Genomic DNA, 23,529 nt, shown 5'->3' with positions numbered 1-23,529 from the left:
TTTTTTTTTTTTCCCTATGGGAGGGCACAGTTCCAGTCATTGAGAAAAATTAACAGAGAGTAGAATATCCAAAAGAGCTGGGTGAAGTAGAAAAGGAAAAAATGCTTCCAAATCTGGGAAATCTAGTGGAATACAAACACACACTAACATAAAAGGCAGACAGGGTTAAGCCTTTGTTTAATATTTAATATTGCTATAACTCTAGACCTTATGAAGTTCAAACTAAGTTTTAAAAAGGGAATATGACACAAATATTTCAGTATAGTATTTGGCTCTAAAATGATTATCCCTCCTCTAACATGCTGTAGGACAAATATATACAGTTGTATATCTGTATGGGCTTCCCTGGTGGCCCAGTGGTAAAGAATCTGCCTGCAATAAGGAGACACAGGTTTGATCCCTGGGTCAGGAATATCCCCTGTAGGAGGGCATGGCAACCCACCTATTCTTGCCTGGGGAATCCCATAGACAGAGGAGCCTGGTGGGCTACAGTTCACGGTGTCACAAATGAGTCGGACTTTACTTAGTGACTAAAACAACAATAGTATATTTATATAACTGAAATATGAAAAATGTTTTAAGATGATACCGCCTATGAGCCAATTTTTCTACTCATAGCATATCTTACAAATTCTGAAAAATGCAACATCCTAAGAAGTGAAATGCTGTACAGAAACAATATTTTATAACTCTTTAAGTAATACTGCCCATCATTGTTACTGTTTGTTAATTTCAGGTGCTCAGACACAAACAAGTCAATGATACAGTCCAAACGTTAAATGCAGAATTATGGGGAAATAAACATGCTCATTCATGACAAATCAAATTACACATCTGAAACTACTTCATTAAACATATGTTCTTTTAAATATTTTTTGAAAACAGCTTTTCCCAGGGATTTGTTTTTGCTTAAATTTAGGGTATGAAATCTTATTTTGAAATAATATGGGTACAGTCTCAGCTAAAGCTTTTTTTGTTTAGAGAGTGACAATAGTATTAAACGCTGTCTTGTGCCACTAAGTTGAATTAGTCTGCTCGCACATCTACCTTTCCTTTTACAGCCATTAAGTTCCCAGCTGAAAGGTTTCCCTGGAATGGCATCCATATCTGGCATTCTAGACCTGAGTCATCTCTCTGAGAATAGCTCTGAAACCATGAACTTATTCCAATTTTCTAGTGAAGTACACAGAATGTTCCACATTTTATCAGCCTTTAAAGTGCTTTCGTTTCAAGTAAATTAGAATAAAATTCAGCAGTCCAGTTACCAAAATCTTATTTAAGATAAAATAAGACTATGTAGCCTGGTAGATTCTCTTTAATTTTCATTTTTACTGCTGTAAAATTATAGTTCCTAAAAACATGATTTCATTTCACTACTCATAACAATAGCCCATTAATAAATATTCAATTTATGGCTTTCAAGTGCTATGTTTTAATTAAAAAAAAAAGGTTTGACAGAGCATTTTGCCAGCATCTTATATACTGCTAGTTATGGTAACCGCTACATTTGTGGTATAATTAACATTTCTTTTTACAAAATTTGATAAATATTATTTGCCACAACCACTAATTTCCTAATGTTCCTTGATATTTCCAATTTAATAATAAAAATTTGCCATAAGAATATTCATTTTACCAATAAGAATATATTTAAGATTAAGTAAATTATGAAATTTAAACACAATTTATTTAAGTCCTTTAACAAATGCTAGCTCAGAAAAGCTAATGCAGAAGTGATGCAGAGAGCAAGGGAAAAAGTTTCATCTTTTTAGTTCTTACTGAGATAACGAATACACTTTGTCCTTTTCTTATTTCATTAAATAATATAAGAACACAGAGGCCTTTATTTCAATTTTTCTCTCCCTAGTCAGCTGTGTGACCTTGGCAAAGTTATTGTATCACTTTGGAGCCTAGTTTATCTGTTAAATGGAAAAGCCTTTTACACATGCTGTTCTATTGTAAGGATATATTAATATTTTTCTTAGAAACCTTAATCTCTAAAATCCTAAAGCAAATTAGAATATTCCTATTAAAGAAATAAAATGTTGGCCAAAATATGATTTTATAAAAGAGAGCTATTGATCAAAATATTTTCTACTTCAGCTGATAATATAATAAGATAATTCAGTGAATTCTCTTAGAAGTACACAATCACTAGGACTTTAATAATTTGTCTCCAAGTATTAACATCACTTTCTACTTTGCTACTTTTGTGTGTTAACTTTTAAGATTTCGATGGCATTGTGCTTGGCCCAATGAACAGAGGGGCACTGTTCAATCGAACTTCCTGCAGTAATGGAAGTGGTGTGTCTGTGCTGGCCAAAACAGCAGCCATTAGTCACATGTGACTACCGGGCATCTGAAACGTGGCTAGTATGACTGAGAAACTGAAAAGTTTTAAAAATTTTAATTAAATTAAATTGTTCTACATGGCTCGTTAGCCACCATCTTGTACAGCATAGTTCTAGAAGTAATACTCCATGCTGGCATTTAAAAAAATAGCATTAGTACTTCTAGTGGAGGTAAAATACACAATAAAAAAGAAAAAAAAAAGAAATCAATATCCTTTTTACTTGGTGGCAATATTACAGGGCATTTGAAACATGGCACTTAAAAGATCCTTAGTCAAGTAAATTAATGTTGAAGGATATGAATTAAATGCATGGATAATAAATAAATGCAATATGTTAATAATCTATAGTGCTCAATAAATCAATATGAAGCCTTTCTTCTCAGTAACAATAACAATTTGATAAGTAGAAATTCCTTTAAAATCACCTGTAATTTGTATGGGAAGCAATCTAAAATATTTACAGTTGCAATATTTAGAAGACAAGAGATCAGTTTTCTAAAGATATATTTTTTACAGTACCTGGAATTTCAGAAAAAGAGACACATTAGAAACATTTGCTAATTTGCAATCAAGATTAAACTCAAAAAGAACAGGAAAAAGGCTAGTGACAGGAAGGTGGATGTGACTACAAAGAATTCCATTTGCTGGCTACCAGCTGCTTTGAAAGTGAACATGAACATTGCTCAGTCACGTCTGACTCTTTGCGACCCCACGGACTGTAGTCCATGGAATTCTCCAGGCCAGAATACTGGAGTGGGTAGCCTTCTCCTTCTCCAGGGGATCTTCCCAACCCAGGGATCGAACCCAGGTCTTCTGCAGTACAGGCGGATTCTTTACCATCTGAGCTGCAAGGGAAGCCCAAGAATACTGGAGTGAGGAGCCTATCCCTTCTCCAGCAGATCTTCCTGACCTAGGAACTGAACCAGGGTCTCCTGCATTGCAGGCAGATTCTTTACCAAAGGAGCCACAAGGGAGGCCCAGGGAAGGAACCAGCTGCTTTGGTCCCTAGCAAATCTAGGCTTCGATCTAAACCTATTTCATTCTAAACTTCAACAGTAGTGTCTGAGAGCTGATAAAATCAATGACAATAATGCTAACTTTACAAATTTAATTTCAAATGGAAAATATATTGTATATGGGGTATATAGGAATTCTTTGTATTAACTTTGCAATTTGCAATTATAAATTTAAGACAGTTGTAAAATAAAGTTTGTTGAAAATATATATGGTGAATAAAATCTTTTCAAGAGATGAAATCACATCTGAATAGAATACAAGAATTAAGCTTTTATCATGTGTGTCCATTTTGCCTTACCTTTCTCTTTGAAAATTTTCTAGCCCAATAATGAGATACATGGTTGTTTCCCTGAATTTTCTATAATCCTGATGCCACTCCTGTAGGTCAAAGAATATTAAAAGTATATAGATATTAAAACTACAATGAAAACTACTTACAAATACATTTTATGATAACTACTTGAACTAACAGAAGCAAAGAGTTCAAAATTGAAGATAAACTAGATCTAAATCCACTTTAATTTCTTACATACAAACCTGTCAGTATAAAGATAAAGGTAAAAATTGTAGACACTGATGAGAGAAATTAAACAATCTCACTAGAAGATAGCAGAACTAAAAGGCAAGATAATCAATAGGTAGGCCATTTGTCTCTCAAAAATTCTTCAGTGTAAAAGTTTATTAAGATATTATCAGAGAATATTTGGGGTGCATATATCTTATCGAATTTCTGTTTTCAATTTTTTCCAGACATATACTCAGGAGAGAATTGCTGGATTATGTTCATTTTTTTGAGGAACCTCCATCGTGTTACCCATGGGGAGAGGAAAAGGAGGAGGAGCACAGTACAAGTACAGAATTAGAAAATGTAAAGTATGTATAAAATAGGTAAGCAACAAGGACATATTGTACAGCACAGGGAATTATAGCTATTTTCTTGTAATACCTTTTAATAAAGTATTATCTGTAAACGTACTGAACGACTATGCTGTACACCTGAAACTAACATAATGTAAAGCAGCAACACGACATTTTAAAAAATATTATTATAGACCTACATCACATTGAATGTAGAAGGTAAATGAAGCTAACTAATAGGAATCAAAGCTTGAAGACTGTTATCTGAAACAGAGTTTTAAGGAAATGAAAGAAAAATAAGAAATATTGTAATAAATTTAACCTTTTAATTTTGCAAAATTTGTGATAAATTTTAAATGTGGCTGCTAAGTAGTCTTTTCAACTGAGATATGGTAAAAAAGACAGAAGCATTTCACAGCCCCTCTCCAAAACACCCACAATTATTGAGCATGTCATATAACAAAATGATTCAGAACTCACAATCTACAATTCTAGAAAACAATTTTTTTAAACAAATTAAGATTTTTTTACTTAATAAAAATTGATTCAAGGAAAATCATAACTAAAATTCAAAATATGATTAACCTAAAAGAGATAGTGATGATAAAAATGTGAAAGCTTTTATACACGTTATTGTAAATAAATGAAAGTAAGGTACATATAGGCCAGTTACTAGCCAATTATTGATATATTCTCCTTGAATATAAATAATTTTAATTTAAAAAGGCAAAATTTTCATACTATTGAAAGTGACAGTGTTGGTCTGAGTGTTGGTCACTCAGTCCTATCTGACTCTCTGCAACCCCATGGACTGTAACCCACCAGTCTTCTCTGTCCATGGAATTCTCCTGGCAAGTATACTGGAGTGGGTTGCCATTCCCTTCTCCAGGGGATCTTCCTGACTTGGGGATCAAATATGGATCTTCTGCACTGCAGGCAGATTTCTTTACCAACTGAGCCACCCGGGATAGAAGACATTAATAACAAATAAAGGTAAAATTTATCTTTAAGCATAAAGTTAGCTTTTCTGGGGGAAGTATTCAAATTGCCATTCTGTTATCATTAGATTCACCTTAGAAGTTTTCAGTAGGTAACTTCTTCTTTAAAGGGTTAGACAATAAATACTTTAGGCTTCGCAGGCCATGCAGTCTCTGTTGTAGTTACTCAACTCTGTGGTTGTAGTGTGAAAGTGCTTATATTCAACATCTAAACAAATGGCTTGTGTTCCAATAAAACTTTATTTATGAAAGCAAGTGATGAGCTGGATTTGGTTTGCAGGCAAAGGACTACTGATGGGTGACTCAGAGCAAGATAAAGAAATATGGGATATACAAAATCCAAAAACATGTCATGTAAATACCTGTAAGATTTAGTGGCTCTGCAATTAGAAAAAACATGAGAAATTTTCAGAATAAAAATATACAGAATCCAATCTGATGAAGCAAACTGGTGGAGGGACTGCAGAAGCAAATAACAATTAAAATCAAGTCCATGTAACTTGAATCTTGGAGACAAGGGCAGAATTAGCAACCAATCTGCCTGTATCTCTGACATGTATTGTGTGTCCATTTTTTTTGTGGCTATGTTCCCAGATTTTCTATTTTGCCTTATAATTCAAATTTATCCATTCTTATAATATTATTATTATAAAGTATAAAAGTTAAGATAGCTTATATTGATTTCAAGTGAAAATAACCTTCCTACCTTGTTCTACAAAAATGCTGAGTCCAGAATGTTTGCATTTCCATAAAACTTTTGAATCACTTATTAAGCTCCATAAAACAACTTGCTAGAAGTTTGTTAGAAACCGAACAGTTTCAATAAACCATTCTGTGGAAAACTGACATCTTTACAACACCAAATTTTCCAAACACAATACATAAATCCATTTACTTAGGTCTTCTTTATGACATCTCCTAAAATTATGCACATCTTTTATTAAATCTGCTTTCAGGTACACCATCATTTTGGATATTATCTAAAATGGTGTCATTTTAAAGAATTTCTATCTGAATATTTGCTACTGGTATAAAGAAATAAAACTGATATTTGACATAGATTTGTATTTTACAAAGCTCTCTTATTATCTTTATTTATCTCCAATAAATTTATCTGTAGCTTTTTCTTTTCTATATATAAAACATCTGCAAATAACAAGCTTTGTTTCTTCTTTTGCAATCTCTTACTTTTTGCTTTATTTTTATTGTCTTACTGTACTGCTTAAACTTCCAGTACAGTGTTGAATAGAACTGCCATACATCCCTATCTTTTTCTTGATCATAAAAGGAAAGTTTTCAATGTTCAGATTTCAATATAATTTTTATGGTAATTCTGTTAGTTTTTGTTTTTCACGACACTCTTCAGTAGACCAAAATAGTTACCTTGTATTCCAGGTTAGTTAAGAGTTTTGATCAAAAATGAATGTTTTTCTGTATCCTTCCTTTTATCTGTTAAATGTAGTGAATTATACTAATTGTTTAAGGGAATATAAAGTAATCAGGTTTGCAAACGCCACCAATCACTAATCAAAGGCACTCATGAATGCAAATTAAAATTTATTCATGTAAAAATTTTTGGAAAAACAATGTAGAAAGTTAAACTTAAAAATTTGACAAAATACTAGGTGTTTGAATTGGTAACTTAATTTTAAAGCCAAAGTTAACACAAAGAGAATTTTGTGCACAAAAAGTAGCACAAGCACAATACAAATGCTCACGTGAGTGCTCTCCCTCATACAACACTGTCCAATAATGACAAATACATAAGGCATACAATGACTGAAACAAATTTTTAACTTCCCCTCAAAATATATATATGAAGCAAAGAGAACGTATAGCATGGCTTCACTGTAAAACAGCATTTAAGAACGTAGGTTCTGCTAACCAAGTTGTGACATGAAGCTATGATAACCTCAGGCAGGTTACTTCACCCCTTCATGATGAATTTTTTCACGTGATTATTAGCTATACTGAAATGAAAGATTACTGAACTAAAGAATTTCTCAATCAACCTCCCAAAAGGCACATTACCTCATACTCCTCCATGTTTACTTCTTCAGGTTTTATCATTTCAATTTTGGCTTGAGCAACTTTCATTATGTTGTGACACCTTCAAATAAAAGAAAAAATATTTCTAAATCAAAAGCAAAATCCATAAAAACTTAAAAAAAATATTTTTGTTTTATGCAAAATTAAACTACCCAACACATATGAAAATGAAATCCACTATCACTGTGCAATATTTTTGAGGAAACAAATTTCAAATAACTTAAGTGAAAAATCTGTTGTTTTGGACAATACTGGATATTTACCAAGTATATAAAGATGACAGAAGCAATCATTCTAATTCATCATGTTATATTTACATATGAATTTAAAATTATGTTCTATTAAACATGAAAAAAGAAAGTTTTTAAAAAATTGATAATGCATCTCTATTACACAAGCTCTAGAGACATGAAATCTCACTTCCCCCCATAATATTATTCATAAATAGTATAAAGATATCCAAAATGTGCCTATCCTTTCAGATAGGAATGGCAATATTTCAACAGATTTTATGATCAGAACCACTGCTAAAGAAATCTCCCCAAAGTGTATTTATAGTTATCACATACAGTTTACTCCATATTTAGAGCACAAGAGAAATTAGATTTCTCAAAACAAACTATTTTTACTTGCCAGGGCTACTAACTGCAGAAGATTGAAAAGTCAATGTGAGTACTTCATAAGTATCTTCCCAAAATTCAACAGCATATACTCATTGGAACACAGTACACTAACAGCCCAGATAAAAGAGGGTCAAAATTTCTGAGTTCTTCAGTTATATTTAACAAAATAAGTGATGTCAACATTATTACTAATAAAAAGTCATAGCCAATACTTACTGAGTATTTACCAGATAATGCTCAAAACCATTTACTTGCATTGAAACCTTAATCCTAAATTTCACAGCAGACACATGATGAGGCAGAAATTAATCCTAGATGCTTTGTTTTCTGTCACATTCTTCTCTACTACACATACTTTGAATTCAGTATTTTTGAGACATTCATGAAAGGATAATCATTTACTTCAGAATTAAAATGTGTTTACCATGAACTCCAAGATAGCATAAATGTTTCTACATTTTAAAACTCTTCAATACTTTGGGTGTTAACCTGAGGGCTGAATTTTTCTTTTTTTTAAATAGTATTTATTCTAACTAGATTAAATTTTAATTTTTAACTAGATTAAATTAAAATTTAATTTTAATTTTATAGGAACTTCTAAGAAAAAACTTTTTGGTAAACCAAAATCATTTAACCATTCTAAGCCTTCTTTTTAAGTCAGAAGATGTTTAATTACTTTGTGTATATTGATTAATTACTTTCCCCAATTGTTCTCAAACAAGGATGATTTTGCTCCCAGTGGGGATATTTGGCAGTATCTGGAGACATTTTGGGTTGTTACCACTTGAGGGGTACTACTAGCACTTAATGGGTAGAGGCCAGGAACATTACTAAATATCTTACAAATTAAAGGATAGCCCCTGCCTCCAAAACAAAAAAATTATCTGGCCCAAAATATCCATAGTGCAGAGGTTCAGAAATTCTTTATTTCTCTGAAATTTTTAGTCCCCAAAGGCCAGTGAAAATTATATTATGCTCTTCTGTGTATCTTTCTATTGCTTATCTCAGTACCTTGTTTCACAATTAAAATGTAATAAAATGATCTAAATTATTTTGGGGTTAAACTTTTAAAAGTCATTATTATAAATAACAAATAAATTACAAAGCAACTGAATTAAGTGAAGTCAAGTTTTGTGCTGCACTTATTGAATATGTCTATGTGTAAAATACATATTCAAAAATTGCACTTGGAGCTATAAGAACAACACGGGCAATTTGAGCACGTGAATAAAATACTTAACATTTTGTATTTTCAAATTACCTTTCATCAAAACTCAAATTTCTATCTGCAAATTGTTCTAGCAATGTTTTCTCAATGATTTTCTTTGGAGCCTGATTCTGGATAAAGTAGACTATTACATGATGTAAACGATAGTCTGTTTCTGGTGGGGTATCTTCTTGGGCCAATTTAACCAACCTTGAATATTCCAACTTAATTGCCTAGAAAATACAACAAAATGCCAATCTTAGTTAATTATAATAATTCACATCCTTCAATATTATAATTATCCTTATATTCAAATATGTTTTCCTTTTAAAATATTCCAAAAAATGTAGCTGTATATCTAAGAACACTGTCCCATGTTCCATAGTTTAAATACATCTAAGCTTACCATGAGTTATTTTGCAAAACTTATCAGAGTTTGGTCAAAGTCTATTCAGAGGCATCAGAAGACTGAGATACTTGGTATATCTCCTAATCTATGCTCCCTTTGAAGTACACCTCTAATATCTAAAATTCTAGGGTTGAGTTGTAGGTCCCTAGAATATTCATATCTGAAAGAAAATGGCTGGCTCTTAAATGGATGATAATAATACCAGCACAATTAACTTTAACTGTAGAGCTTACAATTAAGGGATGAAAAAGTAAGCCTTTTTTTTCACCATACATTTTTGTTTCAAAATATTTGAATTTTACCAGTATAATGTTTATCAATGAACACTATCACTATTACTACCTTGATACTGAGCTTACCTTTTCTTTATTTGCAACTATTATGAGAAATAATAAATACTAATGTGTGTTCCCACACATAAGCAAATTATTTGAAAAATATTTGCTCAGAGAAAAATGTATAGAGATATATATATCAATTACTGCCATATTAAGAAGCCCATATAATTAAAGATAACACTAATTAAAATATTCGTTTAATTTAGACATCATATCTAAATTATTTTCTACTAACCATAAGACATTTGGAGCTACATGCAAAATATGTTACAAAAAGTCCATTCTATTGGAAAGGGTTTTTTTGCATGCGTTTCCTAAGCAATTCTTGGCCATCCAGATACTATCACCTATTTGGCTGTATTATATAGAAGTGAGAAAATGTACCTGAAAAACAGTAAATGGAACATTCTAGTTATATGTTTTTAACTTAAGGGGGGGCTAGTAAGTTCTTTCTGTACAGATTAGCATTATAAATAGAATAAGATAATTACGCTATAGATAAAATAAATTATTCCAACTTTACTTTAGATATACGTATGCCATTCTAAAGTTTTATTGCTGTGCTAAAAAAACAGTCATAAAAATTAACTATATTTGTCATGTAAGGCTATCATGACTCCTTTACTGCATGCTTTGCTTACAAACTCTTTAATCTTTCCAATTTGAAATTTAAAACTTTTCCAATTTGAGAAAAAGGCACATGGTCATTTAATAACTACACTATACTGAATTTGAGAGTAAGTGTAAAACAAAAAGTAACTGTTTTTCCTCTTTTGGCCCTTTAGACAATGATTGCCATAGGCTATCAGAAGGTTTTCGTGTATTTAAATATTTCAGATGTCATCATTTTGGCTGAAACTGGTATGACCAAAATAAAATTCTCTCTCAAATAATAATATAGGTTTAGATTATAAGACATTATACTACTAAATGATTATCCATTCTCCCACCACCCTTCAAAATGCAGGCTGGGATATATATATATATATATATATATATATATATATATATATATATATATATATTTTTTTTTATAAATAGTAAACAGATTTCTATTAGAGAGTTAGATTATCTGTCAGCTTCAAGATGATGTTTACCTCTTGATTTTGCTCTACTTACGATTCTCTGAATTATAATGAGTAAATACCAAACTCATAATTTATAGGTGTTTTATTAAACCAGTAGAGGTAGAATTGCACTTCTAAATTTGTAGAGCAATTTTTCAAACACAAAAATACTAAATTTTATTAGCATAAATTATCAATAAATGTTGTTTATCATTGTTTTATCAACTTCCTTCTTAAAAAGTTTTTTGACTTTCAAAATATACTGCATCATTTGTATTCCTTCAAATTTTCAATGAAGTGTTCCATGCTGGTGTATTCAGGAGATCTCTACACAATTTACAGTTAACATTTAACGGGGTCCTACTACTCAGGCTCAACGATACCTATTAGGTCTTATTTCCTGTTACTCCTCTATTTAGATCAAGCTCCACTCCTCACAAATGCACAAGCCTTTGTTTCTTAAGTTCTCTACTTGGAAGACGTCCTTGACCATCTCCCATCAAGCCACATATGATCCATTCAATTAGACTGGTTAAAACTCTTTTTGAAATCTTCTTCCAAATGATTTCTAGTTTGACTTTTTTCTACTTTTCTGAATCATATGATAAAAATACTCTACATGTATTACTTCTTATAGAAGTTACATCTGGGCTTCCCTTGTGGCTCAGTTGGTAAAGAATCCGCCTGTAAGGCAGGAGACCTGGGTTCGATCCTTGGGTTGGGAAGATCCCCTGAAGAAGGGAAAGGCTACCCACTCCAGCATTCGGGCCTGGAGAATTCCATGGACTGTATAGTCCATGGGGTCACAAAGACTCGGACACAACTGAGCGACTTTCACTTTCACAGATTATTTAAAATACCAAATAAACAAATATATAGTATACTCTGGAGGCAGTAAGATCTAAGGTAAGATTAGCTAGAGTAAAATTCAGAAAGCTAAATATATCATTTTATTTTAAAAATTGATAGTGTACTAAGAGATACAAAAAATCTACTTCAAATTCCAGAGGATCAGAATCATATAGGTTATAGTCTTTGACTGTATGTTATATAAGTAGGAATTAAAGGTAACTCCTAAACTAAACACTTAGAAATTTAAAAGTATTCTTCTATAAACTATTATTGGATCAAATGAATCAAAATGATAATAATATTGGGAATATGAAATCTCAAAACCTAAAGGACACAGCCAGATTGGTACAAGGGAAATTTCAGCTGAAGCAACATAAAATAACATTTCAAGAAGCTAGAAAAAGAAAATAAACCAAAATAAAGTAGAAGAAAGAAAATAATGTGGCAATTGGATAAAGACCACAAAAGGCTTTTTCTTTCCAAAAATCTGAATAGAAGACCAAAAAATGGAAGAAAAACAACATTAGAAATCAGGAAGGTGGTAATACCAAAAATACAGGAAAAGGTTTTAAAATTTATAAAAGAATAATACATATAAGTTTATGCCAATAAACTATAACATCTTTATTAAACAGATGATTATCTAGGAAAATATAAGTTACTAGAATTACTTTACAAAGTAATTTACTTTACAAAGCAGAAAAACTGAAGAGACCCAGCAAAGCTACAGATAACTGAAAACGCTGCCTACAATCTATACCCAATAAAGGAATTAGGCTCATTTTGTATTAGAGTTGTGCTGTTATAGCAAATCTTCAAAGACCAGATGACTTCTATATCTAAACTTCTCCAAACAAAATAAGGGGTGAAATTTCTTTAATATTATATAAAACTAGTATAATCTGAATATCAAAAATTGACAAATATTTTTAAAAAGGTTAATTTTGCATATGAACATAGATGCCCAGACTGACATCTAATTTTGATAAACTTCCTTGTATACATAAAGAAAATATAAGAAGAGATAGTGTTTACAATGATTTTAAAAAATGATCAATGCTAAGATCCTTCCTTTCCAAGAATTAGGCATTAAGAAGAAATTTGTGCAGAATCTTTAATAGATGCATTTTAAAAAAATGCCTAAATTCCAATACCAATCAGTTTAAAATAAAACTCTTTAACTTTAAATTTAAGAAACTGTCTTTATTTTTAAATCTATAAGAGAGAAGCTATTAAAAACCAACACTACACCTCCTATTTAATAATAAAACACTACAAACAAACATTCACATTAAACTCAGGAACTAAGCAAAGGAGTTTATCACCATTATTTTATTAACTATATTCTGAAAGCCTGAATATATTTCAGAAATGAAATAAGAAAAAAGTATAACAAAAATTATCCTGGTAATGAGATAACTGAGGCTTCTCTGGTATCTCAGTAGTAAAGAATCTGCCCACCAATGCAAGAGACAGGGATTAAATGATCCCTGGGTCAAGAAGATTCCCTACAGTAGGAAACAACTCACTCCAGTATTCTCGCCTGGGGAATCCCATGGACAGAGGAGCCTGGTGGCTACAGTTCACAGGTTTCACAAAAGAGTCAGACAGGACTTAGTGACTAAACAACAAAATGAGATAATTACTAGGAGGCAGTTTACTGAAATAATCAGGAGAATCCACTGGTAAGCTATCAGAAAAAGTAAAGTAATAAAGTAATTTGATACTATATGAATAAATACAAGTAATTAGCTTTCCTACTAGATACTCTACCAATAATTTGTTATTGAGGATAAGTAACTCAATTCACAGAAACAATTTCTACACATCTAAGATTAGATTAAAAAAGAAGGTATAAGACCATGCTGAAGTAAAATAATAAAACCTTACTTAAGGACCTTAGAGGGGCCAAAAAAGTGAAGAGGCATATCTTGTTCCTTTCTGAGAAGACTCAAAATACTGAGAAATATAATTATCCACCTCACTGTAATAATATGAGGTACAATCAAATTCTGAAAGGATTTGAGAATATAGGTGGCAATTAAAAATTATCAAGACAGAAAAAATAAAACCTGACGAACTTTCCATTTATTTATTTAAATTAAACAAGTGAGTTTAAATTCATAAATATTTTGACTGGGCAAATCTACTATGTTATGTTCACTGAATTTTCAATAATATATTTAGTTGGTGCAAAAGTAATTATGGTTTTAGATCCTGAATTTTAAATCATTATTATAACTAGGCTCAAACACATCTTCTATTAATCAAAACAGGAACCACTGCAATCAACACATTTTTGCCAGTGAGAAGTGTTTGTTTACTCCTGTAGGGTAAAAATCCGTGCTTCAGGATTTCACAAACTCTTGGAAAGCATCTTTCGCCTCCTGCTGGTTGTGGAAACATTTTCCCTTCATAAAGTTGAGATGCTTGAAGAAGTGGTACTCAGTTGGCAAAAGGTCTGGTGAATATGGCAGATGAAGCAAAACTTCGTAGCCCAATTTGTTCAACTTCTGAAGCGTTGGCTGTGCATGACACACGGTTGTCATGGAGAACTGGACCCCTTCTATTGATCAATGTGGTCTACAGACGTTGCAGTTTTTGGTGCATCTCATTGATTTGCTGAGCATTCTTCTCAGATGTAATGGTTTCACCAGGATTCAGAAAGTTGAGGTGAATCACAGCAGCAGCAGACCACCAAACAGTGACCACGACCTTTTTTTGATTCAAGTATGGCTTTGGGGAGTGTTTTCGAGCTTCTTCTCAGTCCAGCCACAGAGTTGGTCATTGCAGTTGTCTTATAAAATCTACTTTTCATTACACTTCACAAACTGATTGGAAATGGTTCGTTACTGTTGCAGAGATTAACAAGTGATAACACATCAAAACGAGTTTTTTGACTTGTGGTCAGTTCATAAGGCACCGCTTATTGAGCTTTTTCACCTTTCCAATTTGCTTCAAATGCCGAACGACCATAGAATGATTGATGTTGTGCTCTTGGGCAATTTCTTGTGTAGCTGTAACAGGATCAGCTTCAGTGATGGCTCTCACTTGGTCACTGTCAACAACCAATGGCTGGCCACTGCATTCCTCGTCTTCAAGGCTCTCATCTCCTAGACAAAACTTCTTGAACCACCACCACACTGTACATTTGTCAGCAGTTTCCAGGCCAAATGCATTGTTGATGTTGCGAGTTGTCTCCACTGCTTTATGACCCATTTTGAACTTGAACAAGAAAATAGTTAAAATTTGCTTTTTGTCTAATATCATTTCTATAGACTAAAGTACATATAAAATAAACAGTAAGTAATGTCACTAACAAATAACATAAAGCAAGAAATGTGCATTAAAATGATGTACAACATAGTCACATTTAAGAATGTACATCAAATTGCAAAGTTCAACAATGCAAAACTGCAACTACTTTTGCACCAACCTAATATGTATAAGAATATTCTCAAAAATACTGGAAATGATCCTAATACCCAGCATCAAAAACAGTAATATGGCATTTAATAATAGTTACAATTTGTGAGCATTCTTTATGTGATAGACACTGTCCAGTGATGTCTAACATGGATTATCTCATTTAATTCTCAAGATAACTTCTCATTTATAAATTGAAAAACTGGCTGTGATAATTTCAGTAATTTGCCTAAAATCACACAATTATTAAGTGATAAAGCTAGGATTTAAATCCAGGCATCTGATCATAAAGCCTTTGCCAGTAACAGCTCATGTGGGACAGAGCTTCCTAACTTAAGCCATGAGTAAGTTATAAGGATTGAGATACTAATCCAATCAGATTTTATGGTGGCCAGATCCATAACTAGATTCATCCTTGTTTGTCATAACAAGGAGAAAATTAGAAAGCCCTGCTCTAAAAAAGTGTTTAAATAAACTTTGGTAAGTTCAACAGGAAATAAAATGCACCTATGAAAAATCTACAAATCATGACGTGACTAAATCATCCACCACATTACATGAAAAAGAATGAGAGAAAAAGACTGAAAGAAGAAACTTCTATTTTTATTTAACTTATAACATATGGATGAGTACTGAATATCAGTCTTATTTATTTAGAAGCATATATGAGAAATAAGAGATTAATTGGGGAGAGAGGTTAATTGTGGAGTGGAAATTAAAAACTGAGAGAGAGATAGGCTGAGAACAAGGTGGCAGAGGAGTAGGTGGACGTGGAGTACATCTCTCTCCATGGATACATCAGGAGTACACCTTCAGACACAGAGGTGCATGCGGAACACCAGCTGAGAGAGGACAGGAATGTCTGATGAGTGGAAAGGAATATATAGAACCACGCAAAACTCGGTAGGATGAAGGAACTAGGGGGAAAAATAGGAATGTTAGTAGGACACTAACTACTGGGTGGGGGAATTGAAGCAGGGGTCCGATCCCCACATCGGGGCAATCATCTGAGTGATAGGAGAAACATTTTAGAATGAGAGTGAAACAGCTGATCTGTGGCAGCCTAAATGGAATGAGAATCAGACAGTCTTTGCCGCAGCCATACATACCCAGGACAGTGATGTAGATCCCCTGGAAGGTGCAGCGTAGCAGCAGGGAGCTGGAGTTTAGGGATTGTGGAGCAATCCCAGGGAGAGGGCTGCTGTTGACTGCGGAGACACGGGCAGAGGGGATGTGAGGGAGGAGACTGTGGGGGGAAATGCCTGTGGAGGAAAGTCGGGCAGCGATGGAAGCAAGGCAATACTGCTGAGTCACACGTAGGGGGTGGAGCCATCACCACAGCCTCTTTCTCCCCACATGCCAGCACTGGCAGCTGAACAATACAGAGGGTGAGCCATCAAACGCCTGACACACTGAACTACAGAGCAGGACCCCACCCAGGGTGCCCCTCTAAGTGCCAGATGCACTGATTTACAGAGTAGGACCCCAGCCGGGGGGCCCCTCTATGGGCCTGACAGAGAAGGACCCCAGGCTAGGGAGCCCTCTAAGTGCCTGAATGGGCGGAGCTGTGGAGAAAGACTGGCCAAAGAGGTATTCTGATTGCCAGCTACAAGAGGCTTGAAAAAAGACTCTGATAGGGCCATAACTCCTGCGGAGGAGGCAGTTTATGTCCCTGTACACTTGGCACTGCCAGGGTCCCTGCAAGCCAAGCAGCTGTGCCACCTTCATGTTCAACTCTCACTGGGGCAGAGCTGCCACAGGCAAAAAAAAGTCTTGCATCTATGTGCACAAGGTCGCTTTGGTAGTGTCCGACTCTTTGCGATCCTGTAGACTGTGGCCTGCCAGTCTTCTCTGTCAGGGAGGGGGGAATTCTACAGGCAAGAATATTGGAGCGTATTGGCCAGTACTGGTTGCCATACCCTTCTAGAGCACTATATTTCCTGCTGCCCTAGCCTCCAACTCCCCTGAGTACCTGGTGCTGCCAGAACCCCTGCAAACCAAGCAGCTGCACCACCTCCACATCTGGCCTTCACAGAGGCAAACCCAAGTCCTCCAGGGCAGCCTCAAGAGCAAACCCCAGTGGACAACCCACATGCAGAGGTGTAAATAAAACCACAGTTGAAACCCAGGAGCAATGTGACTAAGGAAGAAGACTCAAAATCTTCCCACCAGCTGTACAAGATGCAGATGAAATTTACACGATCAACTAGGCTGACTCTGCGTCTATGGAATACATAAAACATCATTGAGAGCTCCTACAAAATAAAACACACTAGTTCTGATAGCTGTGGAAATTGGAGGCAAGAACACACAGGAGTAGGACCAGATTAGAATCTGAGCTGGCCCCACAACAAGTCCAGATATCACAGTGTTGGAGGGTATTCTAGCGAGGTGAGGTTTACTATGTCTCCCAGTGAGGGAAAGGACTCTGACAGCAGTGACTCACAAAAAACATTTATTATTCTTATGTTTTGACTTGTTCTGTATATTCTTTTGAATTCCCCCCATCCCACTGTTGTAGTTGTCGATTTTATTGGCACTACAAAATCTAATTAAGCTTTTGAGGTTTTTTCTTTTTTTTCTCACATTTTTTTATTGTTGTTATAAACCTCTGCCTCTACATTGGGCTTTTGCAGTTTTGGGGAGCTTTTCTTTTTTTTTCTTTTAATTTTTTAAACCTATTATTATTTTTTCTATTAAACCTATTACTATTATTATACATTTATTCTTTTGTTTGCCTTTCCTACTGTTCTTTTCCAATGCAGTTAACCTTTAATGTACATAAAACTTCATCTACTTAAATTTTCATATCTATCCTTTTTTTCTTTTCTTTCTTCCTTTTCCTCTCAACATATTTGTTAGTTTTATTTTCATTGCTTTATTCCCCAATTGGCACCTTGCTTTAGTTTTGTTTTCCAGTGTGTGCTTTAGTTTTGTTCTGGTAGATATAATTTTTGGTTTCCTTTGTTTGCCAAGTCAATATATTGTACTTTATTTTTGTTGGACTGGTTTGATTTTGCTTATGGGTGTATATGTACATGTGTATATTCAGTCGCACTTTTTATTGTTGTTATAAACCTCTGCATTTACATTGGGTTTTTGCCATTCTGTGGAGTTTTCCTTTTTCCTTCCATTTTTTTCCCTCTTCTCTTTTTTTCTCTCTTTTATAATTTTAACTTTTACTTTTTTAAAACCTATTATATATTTTTTTACATTATTGCCTTTGTTTGCCTTTCCTACTGATCTTTTCCCCTTGCAGTTAATTTTTAATGTATATAATAAATCTTCTTCATCTATCTCTATTTAACACTGCATATATATTTTTTCTTTTCTTTCCTTTCCTCTCAACATATTTGTCAGTTTTGTTTTCATTGCTTTATTCCCCACTTGGCACTTTGCTTTAGTTTTGTTTTCCAGTTTGTGCTTTAGTTTTGTTCTTAACTGGTAAATATAATTTTTTATTTCCTTTGTTTGCCAGGTCAATCTATTGTACTTTATTTATGTTGGACTGTTTTGACTTTGCTCATGGGTGTATATGTGTATATTCCATTATTTTCATTATTATTTGCCTAACTTTGTAACTGCCATTTGGGGTTCATCTTTGTTTTCTCATTTTTTGATAGTTGTTTTAATCTCACTTAATGCCACAAGCCACTTGTGGAATCTTCCTGACCAGAGAACACGCCCTGAGCCTTTGGAGTGGAACACTGACTCCAAGACCCCAGACTACCAGAGAACTAACCCTAGGGAGTGTCAAATAGTGAGAACTCACTCAAAGAAAACCACTTGAATACAAGACTCAGCATCACCCAACCACCAGTAGCAACCTGTGCAGGATGCCTCATCTGAACAACAAACAAAACAAAAATGCAAACCCAATCATCAGCAGACAGGATTACCACCTCACTCAGTTTTGCCCATTAGAGGAAAAACAGACAAACAAACCAACACAGCACAAATATCACCCTACATGAAGTTTACACAACTTAGGAGCAAAGAAACCAAAAGGAAGAATTCAACCTTGAGGCCTGGGAGAAGGAGACCTCAAACACAGTAAGTTTAAAAAAAAAAAAGAAAATGAAAAGGTAGAGAAATACTACACAAATGAAGGAACAAACCAGAAACACAGAAGTCCAAATAAATGAAGAGGAACTAGGCAAACTACCTGAAAAAGAATTCAGAATAATGATAGTAAAGATGATCAAAAACCTTGAAAACAAAATGGAGAAAATACAAGAACCAATTAACAAAGGCCTAGAAGAATTAACCTGACCTGCCTCTTGAGAAACCTATATGCAGGTCAGGAAGCAACAGTTAGAACTGGACATGGAACAACAGACTGGTTCCAAATAGGAAAAGGAGTTCGTCAAGGCTGTGTATTGTCACCCTATTATTTAACTTATATGCAGAGTACATCATGATAAACATTGGGCTGGAAGAAGCGCAAGCTGGAATCAAGACTGCCGGGAGAAATATCAATAACCTCAGATATGCAGATGACACCACCCTTATGGCAGAAAGTGAGGAGGAACTAAAAAGCCTCTTGATGAAAGTGAAAGAGGGGAGTGTAAAAGTTGTCTTAAAGCTCAACATTCAGAAAACGAAGATCATGGCATCTGGTCCCATCACTTCATGGGAAATAGATGGGGAAACAGTGGAAACAGCATCAGACTTTATTTTGGGGGGCTCCAAAATCACTGCAGATGGTGATTGCAGCCACGGAATTAAAAGACGCTTACTCCTTGGAAGGAAAGTTATGACCAACCTAGATAGCATATTGAAAAGCAGAGACACTACTTTGCCAACAAAGGTCCATCTACTCAAGGCTATGGTTTTTCCAGTGGTCATGTATGGATGTGAGAGTTGGACTGTGAAGAAAGCTGAGCACCGAAGAATTGAAGCTTTTGAATTGTGGTGTTGCAGAAGACTCTTGAGAGTCCCTTGGAGTGCAAGGAGATCCAACCAGTCCATCCTAAAGGAGATCAGTCCTGGGTGTTCACTGGAAGGACTGATGCTAAAGCTGAAACTCCAATACTTTGGCCACCTCATGCGAAGAGGTGACTCATTGGAAAAGACTCTAATGCTGGGAGGGATTGGGGGCAGGAGGAGAAGGGGACGACAGAGGATGAGATGGCTGGATGGCATCACCGACTTGATGGACATGAATTTGAGTGAACTCCGGGAGTTGGTGATGGACAAGGAGGCCTGGTGTGCTGCAATTCATGGGGTCATAAAGAGTCGGACAAGACTGAGTGACTAAACTGAAACTGAGAAGAATTAAAGAATAATTATACAAATAACACTGTTACTTAAATTTAAAATACTCTAGAAGGACTCAATAGCAGAATATCTGAAGCAGAACGAATTAGTGAGCTGGAAGATAAAATGGTAGAAATAACTTCTGAAGAGCAGAATAAAGTAAAAAGAATGAAAAGAACTGAGGATACTCTCAGAGACCTCTGGGACAATATCAAATGCACCAACATTCAAATTGTAGGGGTCCCAGAAGAAGAAGAGAAAAAGAAAGGGTATGAGAAAAATTTTGAAGAATTATAGTTGAAAATTTCCCCAACATGGAAAAGGAAGTAGTCAATCAAGTCCAAGAGGCAAAAGAGCCCCATACAGTATAAACCCACGGAGAAACACACCAAGACACATATTAATCAAACTAACAAAGACTAAACACAAAGAAAGAATATTAAAAGCAGCAAGGGAGAAGCAACAACTAACATACAAGGGAAACTCCATACGCTTAGCAGCTGATCCTTCAGAAAAAACTCTGTAGGCCAGAAGGGAATGGCAGGATGTATTTAAAGTACTGAAAGGGAAAAATCTACAACCAAGATTACTGTACCTGGCAAGGATCTCATTAAAAATTGATGGAGAAATGAAAAGCTTTTCAGACAAGCAGAAATTAAGATAATTCAGTACCACCAAGCCATCTTTACAACAAATGTTAAAGGGACTAATATAGTCAAGAAATACAAGAGAAGAAAAAGATCTACAAAATCAACCCCAAACAAATAAGAAAATGGTAATAGGAACATATACATCAATAATTACTTTAAATGTAAATGGATTAAATGCTCCAACCAAAAGACACAGACTGGCTGAATGGATACAAAAACAAGACCCATATACATGCTGTCTACAAGAAACCCACTTCAGATCTAAAGACAAAAAGTGGGAGGATGGAAAACTACATTCCATGCAAATAGGAAGCAAAAGAAAGCTGAAGTAGCAATCCTCATAACAGACAAAATAGATCTTAAAGAATATTACAAGAGATAAGGAAGGACACTACATAATCATCAAGGGACCAATCCAAGAAGACATAACAATTGTAAATATATATGCACACAACATAGGAGCACCTCAATACTTAAGACAAACACTAACAGATATAAAAGGAGAAACTGACAGTAACACAATAACAGTTGGAGATGTTAACACCTCACTCACACCAATGGACAGATCATCAAAACAGAAAATTAACAAGAAAACACAAGTTTTAAATGATACATTAGATGAGATGGATCTCATTGATATTTTCAGGACATTACATCCAAATGTAGAAGAATACACCTCTTCTCAAGTGCACATGGAACAATCTCCAGGACAGACCACATCTTGGGTCACAAATCAAATTTTAAAGAATTGAAATCGTATCAGGCATCTTCTCTAACCACAACACTATGAGACTAGATATCAATTACCAGAAAAAAACTGTAAGAAACACAAACACATGGAGATTAAAAAACGCACTTCTAAATAACCAACAGGTTACTGAAGAAATCAAAAGGGAAATCAAAAAATTTCTAGAAGCAAATGACAATGAAAACACAACAACCCCAAACCTATGGGGTACAGCAAAAGCAGTCCTAAGAAGGAAGTTTATAGCAATACAATCCTACCTCAAGTAGTATGAAAAAATTCGAACAGACAACCTAACTTTATACCTAAAACAAGTGGAAAAAGAAGAACAAAAAAACCCAAAGATTAATAGAAGGAAAGAAATCATAAAGATCCAAGCAGAAATAAGTGAAAAAGAAATGAAAGAAACAATAGTAAAGATTAATAAAACTAAAGGTTGGTTCTTTGAGAAGACAAACAAAATTGACAAACCTTTACCCAGATTCATCAAGAAAAAAAGAGAGAATAATCAAATCAACAAAATGAGAAATGTAAAAGGAGAGGTTACAACAGACAATGCAGAAATATAAAGGATTATAAAAGACTATTATGAACAACTATATGGCAATAAAATGGATAACCTGGAAGATATGGACAGATTCTTAGAAAAGTTCAGTCTTCCAAGACTGAACCAGGAAGAAATAGAAATTATGTACAACCCAAATGGAAGCTGTGATCAAAAATCTCCCAAAAACAAAAGCCCAGGGCCAGATGGCTTCATAGGAGAATTCTATCAAACACTTAGAGAAGAGCTAATACCTATTCTTCTAAAACTCTTTCAAAAATCTGCAGAGGAAGGAACACTTCCAAACTAATTCTATGAGGCCACCATCACCCTGACACCAAAACCAGACAAAGACAACACAAAAAAAGAAAACTATAGGCCAACATCACTGATGAACATAGATGCAAAAATCCTCAACAAAATTTTAGCAAACTGAATTCAGTGACACATCAAAAAGCTCCCACACCAATGATTAAGCTCGGTTTATTCCAGGGATGCAAGGATTCTTCAATATACACAAATCAATCAATGTGATACACCATATTAACAAAATGAAAGATCAAAACCATATGATAATCTCAATAAATGTAGAAAAAGCCTTTGACAAAATTCAGCACCCATTTATGATGAAAACTCAAAAAAATGGGCACAGAAGGAACCTACCTCAACATAGTAAAGGCTATGTATGATAAGCCTACAGCAAACATTACTCTCAATGGTGAAAAACTGAAAACATACCCCCTAAGATCAGGAACAAGACCAGGGTGTCCACTGTCAGCACTATTTTTCAACATAGTTCTGGAAGTCCTAGCTATAGCAATCAGAGAAGAAAAAGAAATAAAAGGAATCCATATCAGGAAAGAAAAAGCAAACCTCTCACTATTTGCAGATGACATGATTCTGTACATAGAAAACCCTAAAGATAGTATCAGAAAATTACTAGAGCTAATCAGTGAATTTAGCAAAGTTGCAGGATACAAAATCAATACACAGAAATCACTTGCCTTTCTATATACTAACAATGAAAAATCAAAAAGAGAAGTTAAGGAATCAATCCCACTCACCACTGCAACAAAAAGAATTAAATATCTAGGAATAAACTTACCTAAAAAGACAAAAGAACTGTACACAGAA

General features: G+C 34.3%; 1 protein-coding gene and 1 long non-coding RNA gene across 28 annotated transcripts in view; both read right to left on the bottom strand.

Moving 5' to 3' along the window:
- The window catches only part of USP25 (ubiquitin specific peptidase 25), a 160,968-nt gene that overhangs the window by 5,808 nt on the left and 131,631 nt on the right, over positions 1 to 23,529 (bottom strand). For 26 of the 27 annotated variants that reach the window (XR_015167530.1, XR_015167537.1, XR_015167541.1 and 23 more), the window contains 3 exons: positions 9,160 to 9,338; positions 7,258 to 7,336; positions 3,669 to 3,748 (listed from right to left, as the gene is read on the bottom strand). Coding sequence is in view for 18 of the 27 variants with exons in the window: in XM_086411911.1 (XP_086268037.1) it covers positions 3,669 to 3,748; positions 7,258 to 7,336; positions 9,160 to 9,338 (338 nt within the window). In the remaining 9 variants the exon portion in view is untranslated. Of the gene's footprint in view, positions 1 to 3,668; positions 3,749 to 7,257; positions 7,337 to 9,159; positions 9,339 to 23,529 lie in introns of those variants that run through there. The other variant, XR_015167544.1, reaches the window with a different exon arrangement.
- Positions 12,371 to 16,510, bottom strand: LOC147380237 (uncharacterized). The gene is made up of 2 exons (XR_015167546.1): positions 16,307 to 16,510; positions 12,371 to 14,996 (listed from the first exon to the last, which is right to left on the bottom strand). It is a non-coding gene; the product is annotated as an uncharacterized LOC147380237 (long non-coding RNA).

Source organism: Bos grunniens, chromosome 1 (genome assembly GCF_055505025.1).
Source record: "Bos grunniens cultivar Pamir isolate PY7600 chromosome 1, Bosgru_T2T1.0, whole genome shotgun sequence".
NCBI classification, from domain to species: domain Eukaryota; kingdom Metazoa; phylum Chordata; class Mammalia; order Artiodactyla; family Bovidae; genus Bos; species Bos grunniens.
The sequence above is the reverse complement of the archived record's forward strand: the minus strand, read 5'-3'. Positions and strand labels throughout refer to the sequence as shown.